General features: G+C 39.5%; 1 protein-coding gene across 1 annotated transcript; it reads right to left on the reverse strand.

Annotated features, from left to right (window-relative positions):
• Positions 1-2,092: 2,092 nt before the first annotated feature.
• On the reverse strand, positions 2,093-25,575 carry LOC139729066 (tetratricopeptide repeat protein 39C-like). The gene is made up of 13 exons (XM_071639992.1): positions 25,263-25,575; positions 23,521-23,699; positions 22,644-22,692; positions 20,911-21,162; positions 13,654-14,093; positions 12,884-13,052; positions 10,556-10,704; positions 10,024-10,076; positions 7,519-7,752; positions 6,426-6,526; positions 5,210-5,314; positions 3,412-3,450; positions 2,093-2,544 (listed from the first exon to the last, which is right to left on the reverse strand). The coding sequence occupies exons 2-13, from the start codon at positions 23,637-23,639 to the stop codon at positions 2,461-2,463; spliced, it is 1,794 nt and encodes a 597-aa protein (XP_071496093.1). The 5' UTR covers positions 23,640-23,699; positions 25,263-25,575; the 3' UTR covers positions 2,093-2,460.
• Between the last annotated feature and the right edge of the window lie 156 nt (positions 25,576-25,731).

A 25,731-nucleotide genomic window follows, 5' to 3' on the forward strand; every position in this document is an offset into this window, starting at 1 on the left:
AACTACATCATAATTTAGAGGTCAACCCGCCAACACCGAATGATTTCAAGTCTGGGATTATTGCATGGCCAAGTGTTGACTTAGCCACTCTACACACAAGTACTAGCATCAAATTTTGAATCACCCACGGAATTGTGCGACTTGCAGCGGCCATGGGAACTCGAGAAATATGAGTAGGCTTCAGGGGATAGTGGTTTCTGCAGTTTCTGCATGGGCACAGGGAAGTAACATATCTATCATTACCAAGCCCATATCAAAAATGAAATTGTGCGTATACAATGCATGCATGAAATCAAACATCATTCACGAACACAGGTCTGCTGGTACTAGTATTACATCAAACAGATGGGATTAGCAAAAACCCACGATTACCTCTCTGGGTATGAAAACAGACATTTTTTAACAAGTGAGAATCGAGAGTTTCTCAACCATTTCGTAATCTTGGGTACAGGTGAAATCAATTGCACAAGGGATTTCTGAGGACAAAAGCAACTGAAAAGGGCTAGATATGTCACTGACACAACAATCCATACACGATTACACTTACGATTATCACTTATACTTTTGTATTCATATATTGTAAATATGTTTGTGCTCTCATACCCCGAGAGGGGGTCGATAGAGTCAATAAAATAAAATCTTACAAATCTTACAAATCTTACACTCTCTCTAAAAATGCTTGCACTGGAAATATATATTTTTTTTTTAGCCCCATGTTGTTTTTTTATCATATATTATCATTTATTTTATTTTTTTTGCTAATGTATACTTAATGCACATATCACACAAACATACTGCTCTGAGCATCACAGCAAGCCTTCATAATAATCATCAGATGTCAAATCTGACAAATTTCTCTTCTCCCAAGGGCTCGAGAAATTTCTTTCCAGCTCCTGAGTGCCCCGATCAGCATCATCTCAATACCTACACGTAATCTACTCAGTTCTGTCACTACCCATACTCTAACGCTATACAGCTACCACCTTGTCCATCTTGCCTCCCATAAAAAAAGAAAGGAAACAAGATCTACATCAATACTTTGGAAGAGCATCCCACACAAGATATATCATCATTTCACACAAAATGCTATTTCCAAAGAAAACTTTGGTGTCATTTTTCACGGCATGGATAGCTGCCACTCTCTACAATTAAAATGCACATGTCTGGATTTTGTTCTTTTTATAAAATGGTAATGAAAGTCAACATTTTCTTTGGATGCATTGTGGAGTCAATACCTGCCTTTTTTTTCTTTCTTTTTTTGTTTGCAACACAAGCACAGATATCAAATAAAAGTTTTTTTTTTTAAACTTATCTAGTATAATTATGCCTGAATGAATTCTGACTATAGATCAACAAAATGAAGGCATACCTATCTGATTGTACACACATAATCATATTCCTCCCAAGATCTGAGCGTCCTAAGTACGAATAGAGAGAGGTCTACTCTGCCTATAAACAGTAAGGCAAGTATGCCATTCATGACGTATCCACGTTGCATGGAACACCATATTCATAGACAAATACTGCTGACCGCTATCCAAATGTAGAAACTTGATGACCACAAGGTGGCGGAGGTTAAAAGAAATCTGAAGTCATTCACCATTCCGGCGGACACATGTTCTACCATTATTCCTCACTGCCAACTAGGACTGTATATGCCATGATATTTTTTAGCGAGTCTAATTTTTCGCGAATGGGGACCTCTTAACAAATCCGTGAGTGGTATAATTTGGGTTCGAGGAGTACAGTAATATACGGAGAAATGTGCGCGTGCATGTAGCATTCATGTCGGGATCAGAGTAAATATTTTTGTCTGCTGTCAAATTTACGAATAGTACCTAACTCCTGAAATATGCGAAAAGAAAAACTTTGTGAAATATATGGCGTATACAGTACTCTGACAGAGCACATTTCTACTTTCTGTGTTTTCTTTCTGGGGTAACAATCTATTCTTGAAAGGACTGTTAGAGTGAAGACAGTATCAATTTGCCTTCATCTCTTTTTATATTAAAAACAGAAGAACATACTTTTAGCTTGTCAAATGCTACATAAAAAAAAGAGAAAAAAATATAAGTCAACAACATATCTCGATTACAGTGAAACTAATGGCTCCCAATTAAGTCAGAAGAACACATGATTTCTGCTATGTGATCAAGACTCTACACAAATCTATCAGAAATGGTGTTGGATACATACACAAGTTCTATCGGGCATGCTGCCCGTGCATTGCATCTGTGAAGAAATTCCAGGATAGGAGCGAAGAGGTAGGTCCAATCAAGTATCGAATATTGTCACTCACCAATACCTCGTATTCACAGTATTATTCTTTTTCTGTACAACTACTCATTTTTGTCTTCATATCTGAAAAAGGGATGAATAGAAACAGTATACATTGAACGACCTGACTGTTGGAGGGACACAGACGATTGTGAACAGCGCCCTCTTGGCTGGTACTTCCCGCTAGTCCACTCCCTTCAGTTGCTGCAAGGCCGCATGGATCCTGACGCTCAGTCTCTGCTCGAAATCGTAATCCTTGTAGTTATCCTGTTGGCATACACGAAATTAATACAAGAAACAGAGGATGCACAATTGTCGCAGTCCTGATGTTCATTTCTCATGAAAAACAGTGAAGTCACTCACTTAAAGGAAAAGTTCACCTTGATATATGCATGTGAATTGAGAGACTACAGCAATAAGAACACATCAGTGAAAGTTTAAGAAAAAATTGGACAATTCGTTCAGAAGTTATGAATTTTGTGCACAGTCACTGCTGGATGAAAAAACCACTACAGTATATGATTCACAAGTGTAGAAAGATATAAGGAAAATCAAAAGAGAATTCCACGAAATTTCATTTTTTGAAAAAAGTACACATTCTCTCTCGACTTGTTACTGGAATATCTGAAGGGTTATACTATTCTCCCTGCTTCTGAAAGAGATATTAAAATCAAGTGCTCTTTCATGACACAAGAAAAGTGAAAATATGTTGCATTTTCTTTCTATTTTCTTTATATGGTTCTACGCACATGACATCAAAAACTGTAATAATCTTCTCATCCAGCACTAGCGGCACTGAGACTTTAAAAATTCACAACTTTTGAACAGATTGTTCGATTTTCCTCAAACTTTCACTGATGTGTTCTACTAATATTGCTGCATTCTCTCAATCCACATGCATATTATTCTGACAGACTGACAATACAATCAACACACTTTCTCTGTATAACATCATCCCAAAGTGGTAGCAATTCATGAGATCTGGTCTCTTCTAACAGTTTCTCATTTGGTGGCGAAGGCTTGCTGGGATATTTTGCCATTTTGCTGGAAATTGATCGTTTGCACTGTGTGTATGTGTGTCACCTTGGGCTTCTCGACACAAAATAGTGATTTCAAACATTTTCCTTTGCTCACCTTGGCCCTGAGTATCAGCGCCTTTCCTCGACTGGCCGTCTGTGGGTGGGATGGAATGTTCCATTGTACGGGATGGAATGTTCCATTGTACAACATGCGGGGTAGAAAAACAAAATAAAGCAAAACCGTGAAGAGAGAAACAAGAATTTATAGGAATATGAGAGGAGACAAGGAGGCATATGTGACCGTGCACCTCAAAACGAACATAAAGTCGCACACACTGATTTTGAGTGAGGACTGAAAATAAGTGAAATGGGTCAACCTAGCCGAACTTGACTTTTTCATATTTTCTGAAATAGCGGGTCTTCTTTTACATTATGCTAAAATTTGGTATCATAAAACAGGCAGGAAAGAGTGTTTTTTTAGCAGTTTATCTCGAACATTTTTGGTATAATAGTGTGATTAGGTGTGTCTTTAGAATCCCTTTTTCATTTCTGAAAAACCTTGTCCACACTCTTCACTTTCAACTCTAATAACTTTTAAAAGGATAGTGCTACTACTTTGAAAGTTGGCATTAATTATGGACAGAATGTGCTAATGAGGCATGCTTAATTTCAGTTTAATCTAATAATCCCTTCATTGTTGTTGCTCTGATGGTTAACTTCCTGTTTTTTGTCCCATTGATCGCACAGCCAGCACAGTTTGGTAAAGATTAAGCGCTTGGATAGACACTGTACTTCAGAGCCTCTTTTCTCAGTTCACACTTTTCCTGAGTTTGTGCTTTCTTTCCAATATTTAGATAGGTTAGGAGAGTCCATTTGATTTGAGTTATACATCATTTTAAAGCTTAAAGTCTGCTCTTTCAGAATATGGTCTAAACTAAAAATTCATGTCTGGTGACTCTTTGTTTGTTTTGAGGTGCAGGGTCACATATAATCACATAATGTCTCTGTGTGAATCTTGATTTATGAATTATAGCGCTCCTCGGATGTAAGTAAAAACACCTTGTACAGCCAAAAGGAGCACATCTTACAAGACGAAAACAGTTTAGGCCTCATACAGCAAAAATTTGATTAAGATCACAAGATAAACATATTTTTGTGGCACAGAAAAAATTGGTCAAAAACAAAAATGCAACTGAGAAATGGCAATAATGTCTCATGTCACAGAAAAATTGGTCAAAAACAAATTTGCAACTCAGAAATGGCAGTAATATCTTTTGGCTTGCTAGTCTACAGCTACATCAAGACTGGGTGGATTATAGGGTGCTGATAAAAAAAAGCTTGACAAGATAAAACTATGGGTACTGGCACATAAAAGAAGCTACAATGTGTCTATAACTCACTGCAACACTACCCATCACATGTACTTATTATATATGGGAACTACAACCCCTAAACATTGAGCTAGACAATCATTCTGATCCACTAAAATCCACGGCAAACAAGCTCTCTCAGGACTTCTACACACTGGGTAATTGCATTAAATATAAGAATTATATCAGCCACATTAGAATATACAGGGCCCCTTTCCTACATTATACACGACATCAAAAAGTGCTGTCAAATCATGAGAGAAAGTGTCTGTAACCTACAATACAAGATTGGTGATAAATTGTGTCCATCTAATAATCAAGAAGCAAGCAGGTAACGCTAGAGAAATGGTGTAACCACTTGGCCCAAAGAAGTCCACAGGAGTGGATGAAAGCTAGCCAGCAAATTACTAAAGGTGGGTAGAAGTGTGAATCTCTTAGTGTATGATATCCCCAACTAATGGAAGTTTTCTGCATAATTGTCTGTGGCCTATATAACACTCTGGCAAACGAGAAAGTGTCAGAGAGACCGCTCTGTTAACATACCGCTTGTCCACCAGCTAGCATGGCTCCCAGTTCGAAGCAGGCATAGGGGGCAGCGTGCCCCTCTTGGTTCTTAGACCCCGACAGCGCCATGCAATCCTCAAAACACTGGAGGCAAAGGAGAGAAAAACACATGGTCATCAAAAAGACAAAGAAACATAACAATCATACACTGCCAGGAGAGGGAAAACTTGTTACGAAAAACGCAAAACAAACAGACATGATATGGAATAAACAGTCATGTCCTGTGGCATATTTGACTTCTGCTGATGTGACAACAGGTTTTCAGATCATGAATTCTGGAAATGCTTGTTCACAATATATAAACACAGATTTCATCACTTCATCATCATCACCATCATCACCACCATCATCACTATCATCACCACCAGCATCATCTTCATCACCATCATCATTATTATCATCACCATCATCATTATTATTATCGTCTTCATCATTATCATCATCATCATCATCATCATAACCATTATCATCATCATCACCACCATCACCACCACCATGACCACCCGCATCATCTTCATCACCATCATCACCATCACCATCACCTTAATCATCATCCCAACCATCGCAATCACTATCACCATCACCTTAATCATCATCCCAACCATCACCATCACCACCATCACCATCACCTTCACCTTCATTATCCCAACCATTACCATCACCGTCACCGTCACCACCACCACCATCACCTTCACCTTAATTATCCCAACCATTACCATCACCGTCACCGTCACCACCACCACCATCACTATCACCATCACCATCACCATCACCATCACCTTAATCATCATCCCAACTATCACCATCACCATCACCGTCACCATCACCACCATCACCATTATCAACATAACAATCACCATCACCATCACCATCACCATCACCATCACCATCATCACCATCATCATCACCACCATCACCATCATCTTAATCATCATCACCACCATCACCACCAGTGACCACCATCAGCATCGTTATTATCATCACCATCACCATGATTATCATCACCATTATCATCATCATCATCATCACCATTATCTTTATCCTCATCTCCATTATCATAGGACCACCTTCGTACTCAGGAAACAGTCTCACATACTGGCAACTCCAATTTGATTCATTTTTTTTCTACCTTCCCAAAATCAAAGGAGCTTCCATCCCCCAAACTACAGCTCCACTCTCACCCAGTCAGACTGACCTGCATAGCAATCTCCACGTTGCCAAGACAACGGTGGATGGCGCCTTTCAACAGGGCGATGAGAGCCTTCTGGGTCTTGTCGCTGTCTGCATTGTCACACTCTGGCAGAGTAAATGGATTAAAGAAAAAACAATGTACGTCAATCCTGTCACTTGAAATGTATGCAGGTGACCTAATATGAATGTTCTTGTGTTGTTAAGTTGGTTTTTTTTTCCCCTATGCTGAATGGGGAGGGGGGGGGGGGGGGGGGGGAGGGGAGGGGAGGGGAGGGGTAAAACATCCTAAACCAAGACCAAATGTATGATTTCAGAAGCTGATGCAGATCAGGCCAAAGACTATAATTATGAGGCTCCTGGTTTGAGTCCCTTGGCTGCAGCAGTTGTGCCCCTTGGCAATGCAATGTATCCCCAGTTCTTCACAGGGGACTTAACTCTTTGGCCCGAATTCACGAAGGTGGTACAAATGAAACCATGGTTATGGTTTAAACCATGGACAAAAACCATGGAGCGCCAATTGTCGCACGGAATATTTCGTTACAAAATTGGTCATTTCGTCGACAAAATGACCGTTTCGCTAACGAAATTATCATTTCGTGGTCGAAATGTTCATTTACGTAGTTACAAAATGTTGTCATTTTGTTACAAAATAATTATTTCATCAAAGAAATGACTAATTTCGTAACAAAATATTCCATTCGACACTTGGCGCTCCATGGTTTTTGTCCATGGTTTAAACCATGGTTTCATTTGTACCACCTTCGTGAATTCCGGCCATTATGTGCCAGGGTGTAAACTCCCTGTGTGCCACATTATTCTTAGACAGCAAAGTAGGCATGCTTTGGGTAGACATCCTGTCTTTTAAATCTATGTGACTTTTTATACATTTTTTGTTACACTGCACATATAATGAGCAAAATTGTAGAGAAAATACCAAACTTTTGAACAATAACAAATTGAAGACAGTGAACAAGCACACAAACATACAATACACAACACATGATAAATGAAACATGGGAACTACAGAAAACCAGGAGTTTTGTCAGGACATCACTGTTCCTGCCTCCTTGTGCAGCGTTCCACCGGCAGACTCCTACCTTTCAACATCCTCCTGAGGGCGTCCTCCGAGCAGTCCGGCATGGCCTTCCACAGGTAGAGCACCTCGATGGCCATCAGCCGCGACTGGGGGGCCGTAGGGGTCTTCTTCTTGAACTTGCCCGCCTTGCGGATGACAAACGACTCCAGCTGGTTGTTCTTCTTCTTGGCCAGCCCCGGCACCTCGCGGAAGAGCTCCTGGGCTGTTTCCACCTGACCAAGGGCCCCCTGACAAACTTTAGGGTTTTTTGAGGGGGAGGGATGGGTGGGAGAGGCATGTATTATTTCTCAGCATTGTATCTATTTCTCTCACAAAAGAAATAACATACAGGTGAATGCTCATAACGGTGGGATGACCAGTAGCGGATCCACGCGGGGGCGCACCAGATGCTCCCCCCTCCCCCACCCTTTATTTTTTGTTAAAACAAAAGAAATAAAAATAAAAAGTGGGGGGCATGTGCACCCCCCTTTAATTTTGTACAGGCACCCCCTTTACGGAATTCCTGGATCTGCCCCTGACGACCCTACTCAGCGCTGTGGTCTTAACAGTGTTGTTTTAATGAGGGGTCCCTTCAAGGAAAATTCAATCCTGCTACTACGTGGCTTTGTATGAAAACAAAACTAGAAATGTCGCTATGGCGACTGGTATGCCTCCGCCATAATGCATGGTTCGCCGAATAGGTCTATAGCACAATGCCTTGACAATGTGTGATGACAGTTTCACATAACTGGCAAAATATTAAAGGCATACAATCGTGGCGAGTGGTTTGTGTGGCACGGAGACGAACGCAACACGCTGCCTCCCCCATTCTGTATCAAATGTAGTGACCCCGAATGAGAATAGCGCTGGCTCAATGGTCAGCGAACAACACTCTAGACTTCAAGAGTTCTGTGCTACAAATCTCCTGACCCAAAATGGCTGTCCGAGCGAGCCACGAGAGCTTCCGAATGGATGCACATTCTCAGTGCACATGCGCATGAAGAGAGGCCAAAAGAGCCACGCGTCTTCTGGCCTCTCTCCTCCAATCACCGCAGCTCGCGGTCACAATGTTTGTGTATGATGCGTACACACACACGCACATACACACACGTGTCTCAGTGGCAGCATTGTCCCACACGTTTATGGATATAGCACTGAGTCTGGCATTGCGCAATCGCATGCACAAACTTTGGTCGTTCGGAGTTTATGTACCATTAGGCTGTAGGGATGACGACCGTCTGCCTTTAAGTGACAGGTTTGTCACACATGCATTGAATGTTCACTTTCTTTGAACTAGGTTTATTTGGATGAATGGCTATACTGTCTAATAAGAGTGCAAGTATTTGGGGATTTGTACCCAACTTTTGACCCTTTTATAAGTTTAAAGATGTGAAATTTAACACTTTCACTTGACCTTTGACCTTTTGGCCTTTGTCTTTTTGACAAGAAACTTCCCAGAGAATCTGTATTGGGTAATACATGTATACACTAAGTTTCAAGAGTTGACCTCGACCTTTGACCCCTGACCTTTGACCCATGACCCCTAAATTCCCTATATGATCACTGCAAGTCAGTACATGCATACTGGTATATACTAAGTTCCACGAAGATACCTTGAAATATTTGTGAGATATGGAGAAAAAAGTGAAATCTTAACATTTTCACTCGACCTTTGACCCTTGACCTTTGATCTCATGACCCAAAACTCTCTCTGGGGAATCTTTATTTGGTAGTTCATGTATACACTAAGTTTCAAGAAAATACCTCCAGGCATTGCAAAGATATAGGGGAAATAGTGAAATTTTGAGCATTTGGCCTTGACCTTTGACCTTGAGCATGTGCACCCAAAAGTTGATAGGCACAACTTCGCCCACTCATACATATACATGCCAAGTTTCATTAGGATACCTCTAACGGTTTTTTAGATACGCTGTCCACAAAATTGATTACGGACGGAAGGACGGACGGACAACCCGAAAACATAATGCCTCCGCCGACACTTTGTGGCGGAGGCATAAAAATCAGAAGTAAATCAATGAAAATTTGGGGGGAAAACACAGATGCATACAAAAGTTATGATCTGTAAAAGTTTAGAGAGTGAGACAAATTGGCAAGACTCTGTGACACATAGGTAAAACACTTACAGCAATTGTCTACATAAAACATCTTACATTGTTTTAAGGTTCTAGCACACATAAAGTCATAAATTCAGAGCTTTTGAATGGATATTCCCAATGTCTTCACATTTTGTGTTTCATTGATCTTTCTGCAGTCATCAAATCCACATACTATAAAGTAAGAATTTTTGCGGCATGATATTTTCATTAATCGCCACGGGCATTCAATGCATACAGTGTAGACAAAAACTTTTGGATACATTTTAATTTTGCGAATCTAAGCTCTCTCAAAATTCGTGAAACTAAAGTACACCGGAACATTTCTGGTTATACAGTACATGTGTGGGGAAACTTTCCCTTAAAGAGAGCATGTTGCATTCATGACATGTAACATGTCTGATAATACTCACTGGCGGTGAGAAATGCATAGTAGCTCTGTGCCCATCTCGATTCATCCTTCAACCTACATCACAGCAAAAGAAGATATTACACAACCACGGTCAATCATACGTGTAAAGCAAAAAAACAAACAAACAAACAAACAATAATGCCTGACAGCATATGGTGGAGAAAAATTGCTTGAATTTCAATTTTGGTTTTCTTATAAGCCATCAAATTTTGACAGTAGGTAGTAGAGAAGAGATTATTCTCATAGGTAAGACAAACTTTAAAATTTTGAGACGTTGATCTACTGCACTCCTGTACAAAATCAACAATACAGCTTGTGGGTCATTGTATTACGAACAAATATATTCCTTCGCTGACAACCGTCAAATTTTGATAGTACAAATAGGTGGTAGAGACGAGATCATTCTCATAGGGAAGACAAACTTTAAAACTTTGAGTCGGTCAACCAAAATGATTATTTTGGTCTATTATATGGAATCTTTATCTGTGACTTTTTGTGGTGATTGAGCCAGGCGGTCACATGATGAAACTCACCTGGCGAATGCCAGCAGACTCTCTTCCCAGTTGAGCCTCATCAGGTTACACCAGCCCAGCTCATAGAGACAGATCAGCTGGATCTCACGCTGCTCCACACACGCCTCCAACGCCGCCTCGTACGTCTTCAGAGCTAGGTCTAGGTTTCCCTGGTTACACAAGTGTAATATTCAAACATAGATATATTAATACAAATAATTCATGTAAATGAATGCCGGTATATATAAACAGTAATATGTAAAAATGCTTTTTGACTTAAAAAGCAAGTAGGTGGATGCAATACATTACAGGTTAAATCATAGCATATCATCATGTAAATTAATCTTTAAACTAGAAATGTCGCTACGGCGACTGGTGTATGCCTCCGCCATAATGCATGGTTCTCCTAATAGGTCTATAGTACAATGTCTTGACAATGTGTGATGACAGTTTCACACAATTGGCAAAATATTAAAATGACAGGTTTGCCACAAATGTGCTGAATGTTCACTTTCCTAGAACTAGGTTCAATTGGATGAATGATTAAAACATCAGAGTGCAGGTATTTGGGGGAACTGATGATTTTTACTTGACTTTTGACCCTTTATGCATTGAGTAATTTTCAAGGTATTGAGAAAAAGTATAATTTCAGTATCAAATGGAAAAATAGTATTATCTAAACCTGGCCTTTGACCTTTGACCTCACAGTTCCAAAGAGAATCACTGTTAGGTAGAACATGCATAAATATGTAAGTTTCATGATAATACCTTGAGTTACTTTTGAGATATGGAGGAAGAAGTGCAATTTAGCACTTTCACTTGAACTTTGACCTTTTGGCAAGAAACTTCCCACAGAATATATATTGGGTTATACATGCATACATCAAGTTAAAAAAAAAATCCTTCAGGCATTGCATAAATATAAGGAAAGTAGTGACATTTTGAGGAGTTGACCTTGACCTTTGACCCATGACCTTTGACCCATGACCCCCAACTTCCCTAGATAATCACTGCCCATCGGTACATGCATATATACTAAGTTCCATGAAGATATCTTGAACCATTTGCGAGATATGGAGAAAAACATGAAATTTCAACCTTTTTTTCACAAAATAAGCTGTGACCTTTGACCTTTGACCCTGTGACCCTAAAATCCAAACAAAGTATCATCCCCCAGGATATACCCTCATACCAAGTTTGATGCAAAACCTCCTCACGGTTCTTGAGATATCGACAAAAACAAAACGGGACGGACGGACGGACGACCCGAAAACACAATGCCTCCGGCCACTTCGTTGGCGGAGGCATAAAAATAGGTTTGCAAATCTGTCACAACAGCTTGATTTGCAAAGTAGCTAAAAATTTATAAAAATGAAAAACTGTTGCACCAAACAGCATTGAAGTGCATTTGATCCAAGTGGACACATACAATAATTTCTATCACAAGAGGCTAATGATGTCATTGCCAATTTGCAGAGCTAAATTAGGCAAAAAGCTTTTCATGTATGACTTGCGCCACTTCAGGAATACTATGACATACAGTGATGTGCCATTTTTCACCTCCGACAAATAATCTAGGCCAGTTTGAAAGTAGCTCACACGCACATATGTACCAACGACGCTTCTTTTTTAGTCAGTTGGTTGGGCATACTTCTCTCATTTTCAAAATGACATACCAAACTAAGTCAACTTACAGTGATGTGCTGTATTTCACCTTCAAGAAACAATAAGCCATTTCATAATTGGTTCATGTGCACATTCCCAAATGATATTTCTTTTTTGTTCAAAGTTTGTTTAGCACTTCAGTTGTTTTCAAAGGAGTGTATTGTATAAGCTTTCCTTGTCTTACATCACAACTCATAGAATTCATGTTCAAACAAAGAATAAACATGCACAGAGCAGGTGGCAAGAATGGTCTGTATATTTACACTCAGGAAAGTACCATTCACTGTCTTGTATTGAATGCATTAACAAACTTTCTACCAACATTTACACCAAATACTAGGCTTTAACAAACGGTTTGTTGCTTTCAGGTGGATGTTCTGGCGAGCACCATCCATAACGATTACATGAAATCATTACATCACAGATGCTCAGCTGATCTCTGTGAATTCAAAAACCAACACACCTCTCAGCACGAATATTTTTCTTCTCATGCACAACATGGAACTTGTCGTGCAAATGGCAGACTGTTGTTAGTGCGCTTCCCTGCGCATGGCAGAATGTTGTTGAATCCTATGCGCATTCCCACAGCCTAGTGACAATCTGCGATGCCACACGGAAGCGCTGTAACGACAATCTGCCATGCGCATGACGAACTATGAACTGCCATATGAATTGGAAGCTAACCTGCAGCTTCTGTACCCGCCCCTCGTAGAACATCACCAGAGCCGAGTTTGGGTATGCCGCTTTCCTCTCCTCCAAGATTTTCAGTGCCTCGTTGATGCACGATTCCTTGTTCTTACTGTCGATACCGAAAAATGGACGGACTACTGTGTGGTACCATAGTAGTGTTAACCTGCAAAGACAAAAAACAAAACAAAACACCAAAACAGAATGTATCAAATGAGGTTATGACATGGGTTTCAGAATGTGGTTATTCAGAAGCACTGAATTGAGTGACATTTGAGCTCTTTATTTTCTTTAATACTAACATGCACGGGCGTGCAAAAGGTGTGCAACAAAAAAAGCATAACAGCAAGACATGTTACCCTGTTGGAAGGCACATTACCTAATAAACATAACTGCAATCTCACTGATGTCACAATGCATACTTTAGCAGTGCGCACTCAATAAGTTGTTACACGTGCATGGCACTCTCGAAATCCCTTATTTCTGTAAACAATTTCTAGATTGTGTACTCTTAAGAGTGTTTGGAATGAACATCTTTGGACATCTTGGTCTTTTAGGCAAGTTGTACATGTAGCTGACTAGGTTTCACCCATAAAAGTATGTGAATAGAATGTCGTTAGTTTTCGACCAAGTTTATAAAACAAATAATGCACAGGTTTACATTTGTTACATTAGTAGAGATGCAGCTCACTCTCTAGTATTCATGCAACATGCACTCAGCTGCACACATGCACACACACACACACACACACACACACACTCCTCACATGGCTAGCGGAGCCTTCATGTCGGTGCTGTGGCTGGCCTCATCCAGGCACTTGAGGCCAAACTCCCGGTTGCCGTGGAAACCCAGGAGGTTGACGACCTTGAGCAGGCTGGGCGGCATCATGGAGATTACGAGCTGGAGGAGTCCGTAGCCGAAGGACACGCCCCCTTTCAGCCTGGCGAGGGAGTCCTCTGCCACAGCCACAAAGTCCTTCTGGGTGAGCGTGGTGTCACTGGAGAGGTCAAGGGTCGCTGGCTCACCCTCAGCCTCCACCGCCTCGCCGTTCGTTACCTCCGAATCGGGCTGGGCCTCTTCCACAGTGTCGTCCAGCAAGAGTTCTGGGCGATCGTCCATCTTCTGGCCCCGTGCCTCGTAAATCGTTGCGATGTCGCGATACACCTTCTCGTAGAGTTTATAGCCCTTGCGTATAAGCCAGCCACCCTTCAAATTAATCAATCAATCAATCAGAAATAACAACAACAAAATTGAATGATAACAGGGACTCATTGTAACTTCAATCATCTCAAAATCTACATTGTAATCTACATGCATGCAGAGATGTAATTATAGCATCAAACAAAATGGCTTCATGCCCATCTTGAGCAGTTTTGCAATGATAATGATAACACTGCAGAAATTAAGGGCATATTGTCAATGGCATGGCTTTATTATTAAAACAAAACTACATTTTGTGACATAGTAACCCATAGCCCTCATTCTCTGCTGTAACAAAGGTTGAAGTAAAAGTGCAGCCATGGAATAAAACCGTTCAAAAACACTCATTTAGTTTCATTACTACATGACAAAGAGCTGGTCTGATGTGACTGTTGGTCATGAAAGTGAAAAAAAAAAAATTGCTGCAGTATTTGAATTAATCAAATGTTATTTACTCTCAATTTCATTACACATTAAGTAATATTACATGTACATAGTTTCACTATCTTTCATCCCTCATTTGAGCAGTGTTATCCACTTCCTGGCCTATGTTCACCTGGCCTTACTCTCCGGATGCCCATTACACATCTCGAGGGATATGAAAACACAGCATTCTCCTCTATCGCTCCTCGCCTATGGAACTCCCTCCGATCATTTCTCGGTGTAATTGATAATTTAGCGCACTTCAGAGGTTCACTCAAGACTCACATTTTTCAACGGACATTCAAAAGCAAACTCTCCAGGAGGAGTCTGTGCCTTGAGTTTGTTTCTTTTAAACAGATACATGGTGCCATTACAAATGCTGTGAATCAGCAGCTGCAGCAGTAGTAACAACAAAAGAAATATCTGCAGTTTGAATTTAGAGAATAAAAAATATAGGGGTGGGGGAAATAGCCCCAGTAGCAAATATGAGATTTCAGTGCTCAAAACTGCATACAAAAAAAAAAAACATATATATATTTCATGGCACATTCAGCTTTGCAAATGGGTCATTCCATGGGGTTGGGTCTTCTCTAGATTTTCATGTTGTGTAGGGAATAAAAGTCATATTCTGAAAAATTTATCAAATAATTGTCCGTGGTTTGCAGTTATTCTTGGAGAGAAATGTGTGAAGAATTATTTGATAAAAAAAAAACAAGCCTGTGTACAAATGTATTTTGTCTATGACAGTTTCACTAATGATGTCCCATGGTTTTTTGTGGTTTATGTTGTGACATAAATATATGCCATTTTCATGGCAATGTAAAACAGGAATATACAACCTTTCAGCATTATGCCTATCATAATTAAGAGAGGCAAGGTGACTTCTACGAAGACTATAAGGCACATAAACATTTGTAACAAAATAAGAACACCAGAGCATCTTCAAGCAACCTCATACCTATGTTACAAACGATGTCCATGGCAATTTTTGTTGTAACATAGGTATAGCATGGTTTTTCATACGCTTCCAATCATAATATGATTAGAAACTTTATTTCTATAATGAGATTTATATTTCAGGAGTATTCTTATCCAAAAATTAGCAGCAAAATCTTCCAAATAAACGAGAAAATACGGAACATATCACTGTACTTCAGTGCGATGTCCGGCCTCTTCGTGTAACGTAGGTAAGGAAAGACGCGTCTCGCGATAAAAAGAAGAGCTACTAACTTCAGCAATCGTATTCATGTCACTGGCAGTCCTCCCTCAATGGCAGAAAAACTACTCACAGCCAATATACACCTACCTGGACAGCGCAAGATCTGTTTTTCTGCCGTTGTCCATGTAACGTAGGTACAGGAGTTTTAATGTTTCTGATGTCAATTGGTAAGCTTTTACGCTATTTTACGAAAATAATAACATTTGTCATATTCTGTAACTCTATTAGAGGAAAAAAAACAACATCTAAACCTCTGAACTGGCCAAAAATACTGTGGACGATGATACTGTAGTCCCACATACTGAGATATTTGTTACAGGTTCATGTTCATAATTTTGATTGCCAAATTTTCCGTCCATGCCGGTCTCTGCAAAAGGAGAATATATTCCTCTCTTAGAAAACCATACAAAAGTATATCAGTGTATCTTCACTGCAATATAAAATTGTTTTACCTCCTGATTATTGTGAATTTTTGGACCCTTTCGTCATTAGGTATCTACCAAGGTAGACGTGCTAGAGTTAGTATTAATCACTATATACTAGTTGGAAAACGTAGATGTCCAGACTGCATCTGAACTAGAGAAATAGAGTTTGCCTTATTTTGCTGGTGATATTGAGGGAACTAGGAGCTGTGAAATTCTTTCTCTTTAACAGATTTACTTCGAAAATGTCAATGTTTTCCTTCCAAGATTTCACTGACCTGTTAGATGCTCTGGTGAAGTTGTTAACATTTCACAAGGATTCACCATTTCCATTCCATGTTCACCCACTGTGAAGTCTCAAAGCTAAAATGCCAGTGTCCTATTCAGTTTGGGTGGGTAGTGGGTAGGAAAGGCTTCAATAAAATTATGAACCCCAATCAAAATTGGACTATTATTGCTCTACACTATCATTCAAAAAGAGGGCGACAATTTCGATGGGGGATGAATATAAAATAGGGCCTAGTATTATTTTGGGAGTCTATTAAGGACCATAACCGTAAACGTAACCCTGACCCTAGCCCTAACCTTAGCTAGGACACTGGGGGCAGCGACCTGCCCTTCCTACAGTGTAGCTTGCATCTGAAAACAAGTTTTTAGCGTAGAGTATGAAAATGATATTTTCCTATGTTTTACATGCTATATTATTATTATTAATATTTACACTGTACATCATTTTAAGCATAACCCATTTTTTTTTTTCAATTTTGGTGGGAGGTACACATGGAACTCTAGCTAATGGGTATGCCAAGAGGTAGAAATGTAAGCAAAATTGTTAAAATTATTTAATTCCATTCATAAACACACAGATACATCAACAGGAATATATAGTCAACCCCGACAAAAATTTTCTTTTAATTTTTTTATTCTATTTCTCTTTACACCTTTTGTTCAGTTTTTTTATGAATCTGCCATGGCTCCTCCTCTACCACCGCTACATGTTAAACTACATGAAAGAGTGAAAAGGACACATCCACAGCACTCCACAAACAGAGAGGAAGCCGACAAAGCAACACCCAAGAAGAGCGAATGTAGCAAACTAGACAAGAAGAAAACTGCACAGAGGGAAAATGGACAGAAGAAAAACAAAAATCGAGGGCTAAATGGACATTGGACAAAAGAGCAGAAATTAATTTCAAACAAAGAACATGGAGAAGACAAGAAGACTTGTCTGATTTCTCTTTATTAGTTTTATTAGTTAGTTGACAACTAGTTGATGATGTTGTTAGTGTATATTAGGTCAAATTGTGTGAAGCTTCACTTTCTTCTTCTTCTTCTGATTAAGTCTGCCTTCTTTCATATCAGAGTTACAAAGAATTGAAGTCTGTGTAACATAGGTATTGTTCCACAGGTGTGCAGTAGATATAATTCCAAAGAACTGTTACAATAGTGTTATTTGTGGGAACATACATAAAGTCTATATGTGTAGGTTTTAACATCTCACACCACAATAAAGGAAATCAGTTGATATGTCGTAGTGTACCTATGTTACAAAGACATACTGTCCGTGTAACGTAGGTAGTACACCGTAGGCGAGGTTGTTGTCTGAAAACCCCTGATTATAACAATAAAATCATGTTTTCACTTGAATACCCATACAAATCACTTGCTTCAATTGTGGTGCTTTTAAGAATATTGTCATTGTATCACTCTTGATGAAAAAGTTAAACCTTTGATTGAAATTGTTAATGGTTTGTAGAAAAAAACATGTTAATAAAAGTGGCTTGCAGTTGACATCAGAACATACAATCTTACTAATAATGATCTCATGCGCCTGTTAAATAACATGTTGATGTGCTATGGACGAAAAAAACGTGGATGTGTTCATTGTTATCATTTCAGAAAACAAAATGATGAAGGATGTCAACAAATGAAGTCCGTGTAACATAGGTATTTTGCCATACCTGTTTACCCATGCTGACTGAAAGTGTGCGAAGTAATAAACAGATTTCAAGTAGAATATGCTGAAGAATGGGAGTAACAAATCAGGGGGAAAAAGGAAATTTCAATTTACCCAACTTGAATTTTCAACTTGTATGTCACAATTTCAGTCCCAACCCCATGGAATTACCCAAATATTAAAAACTTGCTTGTCAATTGGCAGATCTTATAATGGAAATAATAAACACTGCATGAACATGGAGTAACAGCTCCCTATAAAAACAAAAAACAAAAACAAATATCGTCGGTTGAGAATGATAAGGGTGTTAAAGTTGTCACAAAATCCATAGTGTTCGAGACAACTTAACGCCCTTCTCATTCTCAACAGACGATATTGGGTCAGAGACATATTAGCTCATTGATGACAGCAGACTTAGCAAACTGTAATAGTCAATGGAAAATGGTCAAATACATGTAAGGATCATAATGAATTTTGATTTTTTTTTTTTTTTATAATGAGTTTAACCTTGACTTCAAGGGTGGCATTGTTAGACTTAACATGCATTCAAGGTTTGGGCAGAATTAATCAATACAACAGAAATTCTTTGGCAAGTAGCAGCTCAGCAAAAGTGGGCATGCCAATATTAAAAATGTGACACCTTAATATTGGTATTAAGAACACAACTTCGGTACTAGTAGAGAATGGTACAAAATGTAGGTACTGAAAAGAGGATCCACCCAACTTACAATCACTTGAAACCTTCCAACCAGCCTTGAGCCACTATTGCACAAAAGCAAATCTGATGTATCTTAAGCAGCATCTGCATTGTAAGTGAACGCGCTGGGTCTGATCTTTTCAAGGTGATGCTAATAGCAAGATTACTATGCCCATGCCACTATGGCAGTGTGATAATCCATAGACAATGAGGGCTTACACTCAGTAAGGAATAAAGTGCAAAGAGTCTCTAAAGAATAATTTAAAGTGCATAGACTAGGTACAGTCACCACCACTTCATGGGGACTGCTTACACTGTAGTAGTTAAAATTTTGCCCCACTTCAAACCTGATGAAGACGAGCTGATTTTGCTCCAGCACATTTCCCACAGACACCTGCCCAAGTATACTCGGGACAAGTTTTCAACAGGTTAAAAACAATTATCCCAGTGAAGGAACTAGAAGTGTAGGTCATGGGCAAATCTTTCCATAGCACACCACAACTTGCACACACTTGGATATCACTAACAAGCAAAGTCAATAGCATTCGTACCAGCAGGCATTAATTAAAGACAGACATTTACATTCAGTTCTCTTTTTCTGATTGCATTTTGATTTGATAAACTAGCCACAGAGACAGATATGTAAATTTACTGCATACTGGAGCAGACTATACATTGATCAACCTTGATGTCTCAACCCATGCTTTTCTCACTATCTGATAACATTATACCAGTCACTGGTGACACACTTTAAACCTAATTTTTGCCAGGTAATCCTAAACAGAGCCACAGTCACTTAACTCTTTGTGTACCATGTTCGCAAGCCCGACTCAGTCGCCGGCGTGCCAACTTCGCATATCCCGCTCAAACGCACAAACCCGCTCAAACCGACCGATAAATCGCCAAATGCCACAGCACAATGAAAGCTTTTGATGAGATTCTATTCCTGTCACATGTAGCATGTGGTGATTGACTATCAATGGTGTCCCCTAGTGGATTTGAGAGTAAATTCTAAGTCTCTGTCACTATTTTGAGTGCAAAAGTCATTCCTCTAAAATAAAGTTGCTACTGCACATTTAAAAGAAAAACAATCATAGATTTGTCATATAATTTACATCAAAGCAAAGCTGGGCATTTTCTCTACAACATTGCTCATTACATGTCCAGGGTAACAAATATCTGTTAAAAGTTGTATAGATTGGAGAAACAGAATGCTTTCCCATGGCATGACTATGCTGCTGTCTCAGAATAATAAGGCACATAGGGGGTTTTCACCATGGCACATAAAGAGTTAACTAGCTTTGGAAGCCAAGCCCTATAGTGGCAGGCTAAAGGCAAGGCTGGGCATGCCAGTGGACTTTAGATGTATAATAAAGCAATAAAATATGCATAGTTATGGCTGCACCATGCACCATGACAGCATATTCACTTAACCAGAAATTACATGACATTGTCAGATTACCCTTTGAAGAACCAAGTTCACCCTCAATATATGTATCGATCGAGTAAATGCAGCAAACTAGTGTAGCACATCGGTGAAAGTGTAACGAAAATTGGACAATCCCTGTGTGCCAAACTCTTCTGAGACAGCAACATACAAACTGTAGTCATTATTTGGGAAAACATTCTGTTTTTCGAAGCAATGTAACTTTTATAGATTTTTGTAACCCTCAACATGTTATAAGCAAAGTTGAAGAGAAAATGCCAGGCTTTGCTTTCACATAAATCTTTCATGTAAATTGTTTGACAAATCTATGATTGCTTTTTTTTCAAATGACAAGCAGTTACATTATTGTAGCTCTAGGCATGACTTTTGCACACTCCAACCCAGTAATTTCCATTTATTATTGACTTATGGTTTCTTTCCTTTTTTTTTCCAATACCCACATCTGCTGCCAAAAATGCAATCAGCTCCAGTTTGTGAAAGTTTCATGAATATTTCTGGTTTTACATTACACTGTGATATCTTCCTGTCGAATACCGATAGTGTTCCCATTTACCCAACATCCCTACAAAGAAGGAGGTGACTGTACCGTGATATCTTCCCATCTACCGATAAGTGTTTCCATTTACCCAAGTCCCCGTAAAGAGGGAGGCGACTTTACCTTCAGGAAGCCGGTGACCTCATTCCGCGAGAAGATGAGCATGGCCATGTAGAGCTGGCAGTCCGCGGAGAGGATGCGGCGCTGCAGCCGCTCCTCGATGCTCAGCTTGGCCCCGATCGACTCCTTCTTCAGCAGCTTCTGCTTCAGCGACTTCATGAAGCCGTCGTGGTGTGAGTTGCACAGCTTGTCCGTCTCCTTGATCGCCTCCATCGCGCCGTCCAGCTTGTCGTCCTCGTACGTCATGAGCGCATTCTGCAGAGAGGACAAAATTGTGCAAGCAATCACAATGCATTCTCGTTTTAATTAGCGAACACTGTTATAACTAAATAACTGTTCCAACAAAGTAAAAATCAGGTCAACAAATTGTCATCTGTACATCATTAAATTGTCTACTTTTAAGCAATAACAAAATTTTGACATAGCAAAAAAAAAAATTTGGTCCCAAGTATTTTGTTGTAACAGGAATGCTGTTAAAACTAGAAATGTTTGCGTTTGCAAATTTCGCAAGGCACCAAGATTCACAAAAGTAAAATGCAGAAGAAAGTTCTTGTCTACACAATGCATTGAATGCCAGGGGCAATTCATGAAAGTTTCAAGCTGTGCTAAAGGTTGTTGGCTCCAATTGCAAATATATCTTTGTACAAATAGCTACTCTGATTATTTCATTAAAAGCAAACCATTATATACTCCAACTACGGTAGCAATGCATTTAAAGGATGTATGTACCTATGTATGACAAAGTTGGTATTGAATCATAGCAAATTTGTATGTTTATTGTCAAAAGAGATCCTTCCCTCCCCAACCCCCCATAAAAAAAAAGAAGACAAATTGTTTCATTCTTGGTGTCACACTGTTCCATTGCAATCTCTTTACTCTTCATTTTCATTCTAATTTCCTCTGTATCAATCTCTATCCTTTTCTACATTTCTAAATGGGCTGTGATTATAAGCACCATGATACTGTAAAACATGATATATTCGCAGCACGAAATTTTCGCGAATTGGAGGCGACGCGGGCGGACGGCCTTTTTCGTGACAAGAAATTTTCGCGAATTGCCTCTTGCATTCAATGCACATAGTGTAGATAAGAAATTTCGCGTGCATTTTAATTTCGCGAATCTTGGCGCTCGCGAAATTCGCGAAATTAAAATGCACACGAACATTTCTCATTTTACAGTAGTTTTATGACTAAATAGAAAAGCACTCAGAGCACAGACCTCCACCAAGCAGCTCATTTCTGTCCATACAGACATGTTGAAAATCGCCCAATTTCCCAATATAGAAGCCTTTTCTATGTACGTTATCAGTTTCCAGCCGCGTGGAGCTTCGCCTGAGCAGAGCAGGCTCTTTAGTGCACGTATGCAAACCTCTAATATGCACAGCTTGAACTCCCAAGTCCATTGACCTTATCTGCCAATTGATCAAAAACCTTTAATAATTCCTAAAAATTTCCAGCCCACTACCAAAATTCAATCATCTGTTCCTTGGCCATAATGGATTTTTCCTGTAAATTTCATTAAAATCTGTTCACCACATTTGAGTTATTTTGTAAACAGACAAACACACATTCGTCAACGAAAACATAACCTCCTTGGCAGAGGTAATAATTATTATTTGTAGATGTGAATATGTTGACAAATTTCCCATGAGATCTGGCATAAGTAGAGAGTTTTGTACATATAAGACTTCTGAAGGTAAGAGAAGGAAATTAGCCATTAATCCAGGCAAACTCACCATAAAACTGACAAAACTGGATCCAGCACTCATAAGAGGACTGTAATACCTGTAAAATACAGACAATTAACAATCAAAAATCATCACTAACTTCAATCAGAATACATAAATGTTATAGAAAGACTACAGCAGTAACAAAACTATTTCATGCATCTGGCACATCAGACTTTTGAAAGCCATTTTATAGATGGGACCTTTCATTATTCAATATCACCTTTCTATTCACTTGTATATCATATGGCCCCGACATTTCATCACCATTACATGATGCGTAAAAAAATCCTTCTTACCTGCACCTCCCCCACCCCCCCCCCCCCCCCCCCCCCCCCATTGGACATGGAAAAAAAGTGTTGCTTCATATTTCAAAACTGATCTCTGCTATCTTTTGGAAACACAGCCAATTATGTAAGAAAATCGAGTTCATGACTTGAATAGCAACTTGTACAAAGTTGGAGTAGTTACCAATCAACGGAGCAGTGCTCAGCCCTTGCCGACTGTCTCAGTATACTGACAACAGCCATAAAAACTGCATGGTAGACCTACACATTAAAGAATGTTTTCTTTATAAATGCAATGTTGCAATGACAACAGGCCCATATTGTATTTGTAGGGCCTTGGCATACAGGTATTCAATATGTTATGGTGTTAAATTATGTAGTTTGCCTTCTACAACATTGTCAACAACATTCAATCTCATAACTTGCTTAGTTACAATCTGATTTGGTTAACAGTTGGTTAACCCATAAGAACTGCTGATTTTTGCTACCACACACATTTCCCATAGACAGCTACCCGAGTAAATTCTAACTCCTTTAGATTTACACAGAATTTCTAAATTTGAAATATTACAATTTTTTTAGGCAGTCTAATAGTATACCTGTATTTGGTGAAGATTTCCATGGCTTCTTTGAAGCCATTGTTGAGCAGGAGGTTGATGCCTTCCAGCGACAATTTCACATCATCCACCACTTCCGGAGCAGCGACGACCTCGGCCATGACTATGCACTTTTTCCCCAGAAGCTTTTCTTGCTGTCTAGCAGTACTGTAGACGTAAACCTGCAGACGACAGCACCAACATCAATACCATAGGTACATAGAGTACTGTATTTATGGGTACATTCGAACATTCAGCCCCTATATGACCCCATTACTAGGGGCAGAGTTTACCTGTTAGTTAGGTCACGTTTACCCTAACTATACACAGCCCTGTCACTGTACTTTAATCGCGAGTGCACGGCGTCTGGTCGGGCTAAGTTTACCCATAAATACAGTACCAGTACGGTAATTTACTTCTCCACTACCTGTACTGTTCTACTAGACTACTGTAACTGTATATGGCAAATAATTGAAAGATTTCGTGAGGTTTTAATTTTTGCAAATTTTACGAGTCAGGTGCTAATCGCGAATTTAAAGACACACAAAAATATTGACTCTGCAGATCCCAGAGCTACCAAGTCTCACGCATTGTGAGTGAGACTCAAGCATTTAGGGTCTGTCTCACGATCTCACGCAGGACACCCATTTTTCTCATGCATTGGAAGCATAGCTTAAAGGAGTAAAGTGAGAATTGCAATTGAAGGCATATTTCCCTTTTGTCTTTCAAAATAAGTAAAAAATAGTCACTCAAGTATGCACCAGCTGGCACCATTAAGAACTAAAAATTGAAAAAGCTCCCTACCATGGGACGGCGGACACCCCCCTTCCACACCCTCCTCTCGGTCAGTTGCTTCGCTCCCTCGCTCATGCACATGCACGCCTGCCAAGATGCTGAGTCATGAAAATCTCACTCATAAATTTTTTTTAACTTGACATCTATGTGATCCCGGTATGAATGTGATCATGATGTGCACATATATACATTTCTCCGTTCAGTCCTGTACTCGACGATCAGAAATTTAAGCACTTGCAAAATCATCGGGAAGTTCTGATTCGCGAAAATTTAGACTTGCTGAATAGTATTTATAGTAAATATATGGTGTAAATTTAGGCCTATGGTATACAGTTTACTTGTGAGGGGTTAGTTCATCTACCTGCTGTAATTTGTCAAGCAAATTTATCGCTAACAAACATCATTAGTCTACTAAACTTTAGACATTATCAAACCCTACCACTCAAAATTCACGTTTCACTTTGCCAGAGCCAGACTGGAATTGGAATGACTGCTCAGACTGGCACTGGGTTAACAAACATAAGAACATGAATGTGGCCCATAGGGCTATAATAGTATAACCAGATAGGGGCATAATAAATAGGGCCTAACGTACGTAACAGGCCAGGGGCTCTATCTTATCAATCTCTTTTAGATTATTAAAATATATCAGTTATATTCATAGTGCCGTTCATGTTCAGTAAATTACCCTCACATTAACAAGAAAAGACGGTGAATGGACAAATAATCGGTAGGCACTACAAAGTAAAAAAGTTTGGTCTCGTCTCTCTCCTCCGACCTCCGGCCTCCCGCGGTATTCCGCGATCTCGTGATAATCTTTAAATGATCATCAGTCATCACGATCATAAAAAAAGGGACTGTGCTGTGCCTGTGGAGTGTTAAAATCTAGAAAAATATCATTACTCCATTAGAATCTACTGTGAGTGTCTACACTCTGACGTTGTACTTACTCGATTAGTCTCTAACGGAACTGTCAAAAAGAGCGCATATGACTGGAGTTTGGGAATGTAAACAAATGTAGATACATGTGACACAAGCAACCCAACATCATTTGCCCGGCATGCTAGTCCCAAGCACTGTCTATAGTGTTAGCTCGCTCAGTGGACGTGATGATGCAGCAATACATATAAACGCATCCAACAATGCAATGTCCCCCACTTGTGGATCACGTCCAAAACACGAATGACGGCGAGTGGGACTAGGAATAGGGTCTACAAGGTTCACGAAAAGGGTGACGCAACAAGATATTTGCCGGTAGTACGCGGAGTGTCGTAAACAAAGGTCGTACGCGTATTATCAAAACTGTATATTAATACTGTAGCTGAGTCAGTTGGAAAGTACTGTAGAACACATTTGATTTCTGAAGAACATAAAGGCCCATTGCCAATCTAAAGATGATATAACAATAATGATGATTCC

This window comes from Diadema antillarum, unplaced genomic scaffold (genome assembly GCF_040938485.1).
Source record: "Diadema antillarum isolate AM-2024a unplaced genomic scaffold, OU_Dant_1.0 seq00000217_RagTag, whole genome shotgun sequence".
Taxonomy (NCBI): domain Eukaryota; kingdom Metazoa; phylum Echinodermata; class Echinoidea; order Diadematoida; family Diadematidae; genus Diadema; species Diadema antillarum.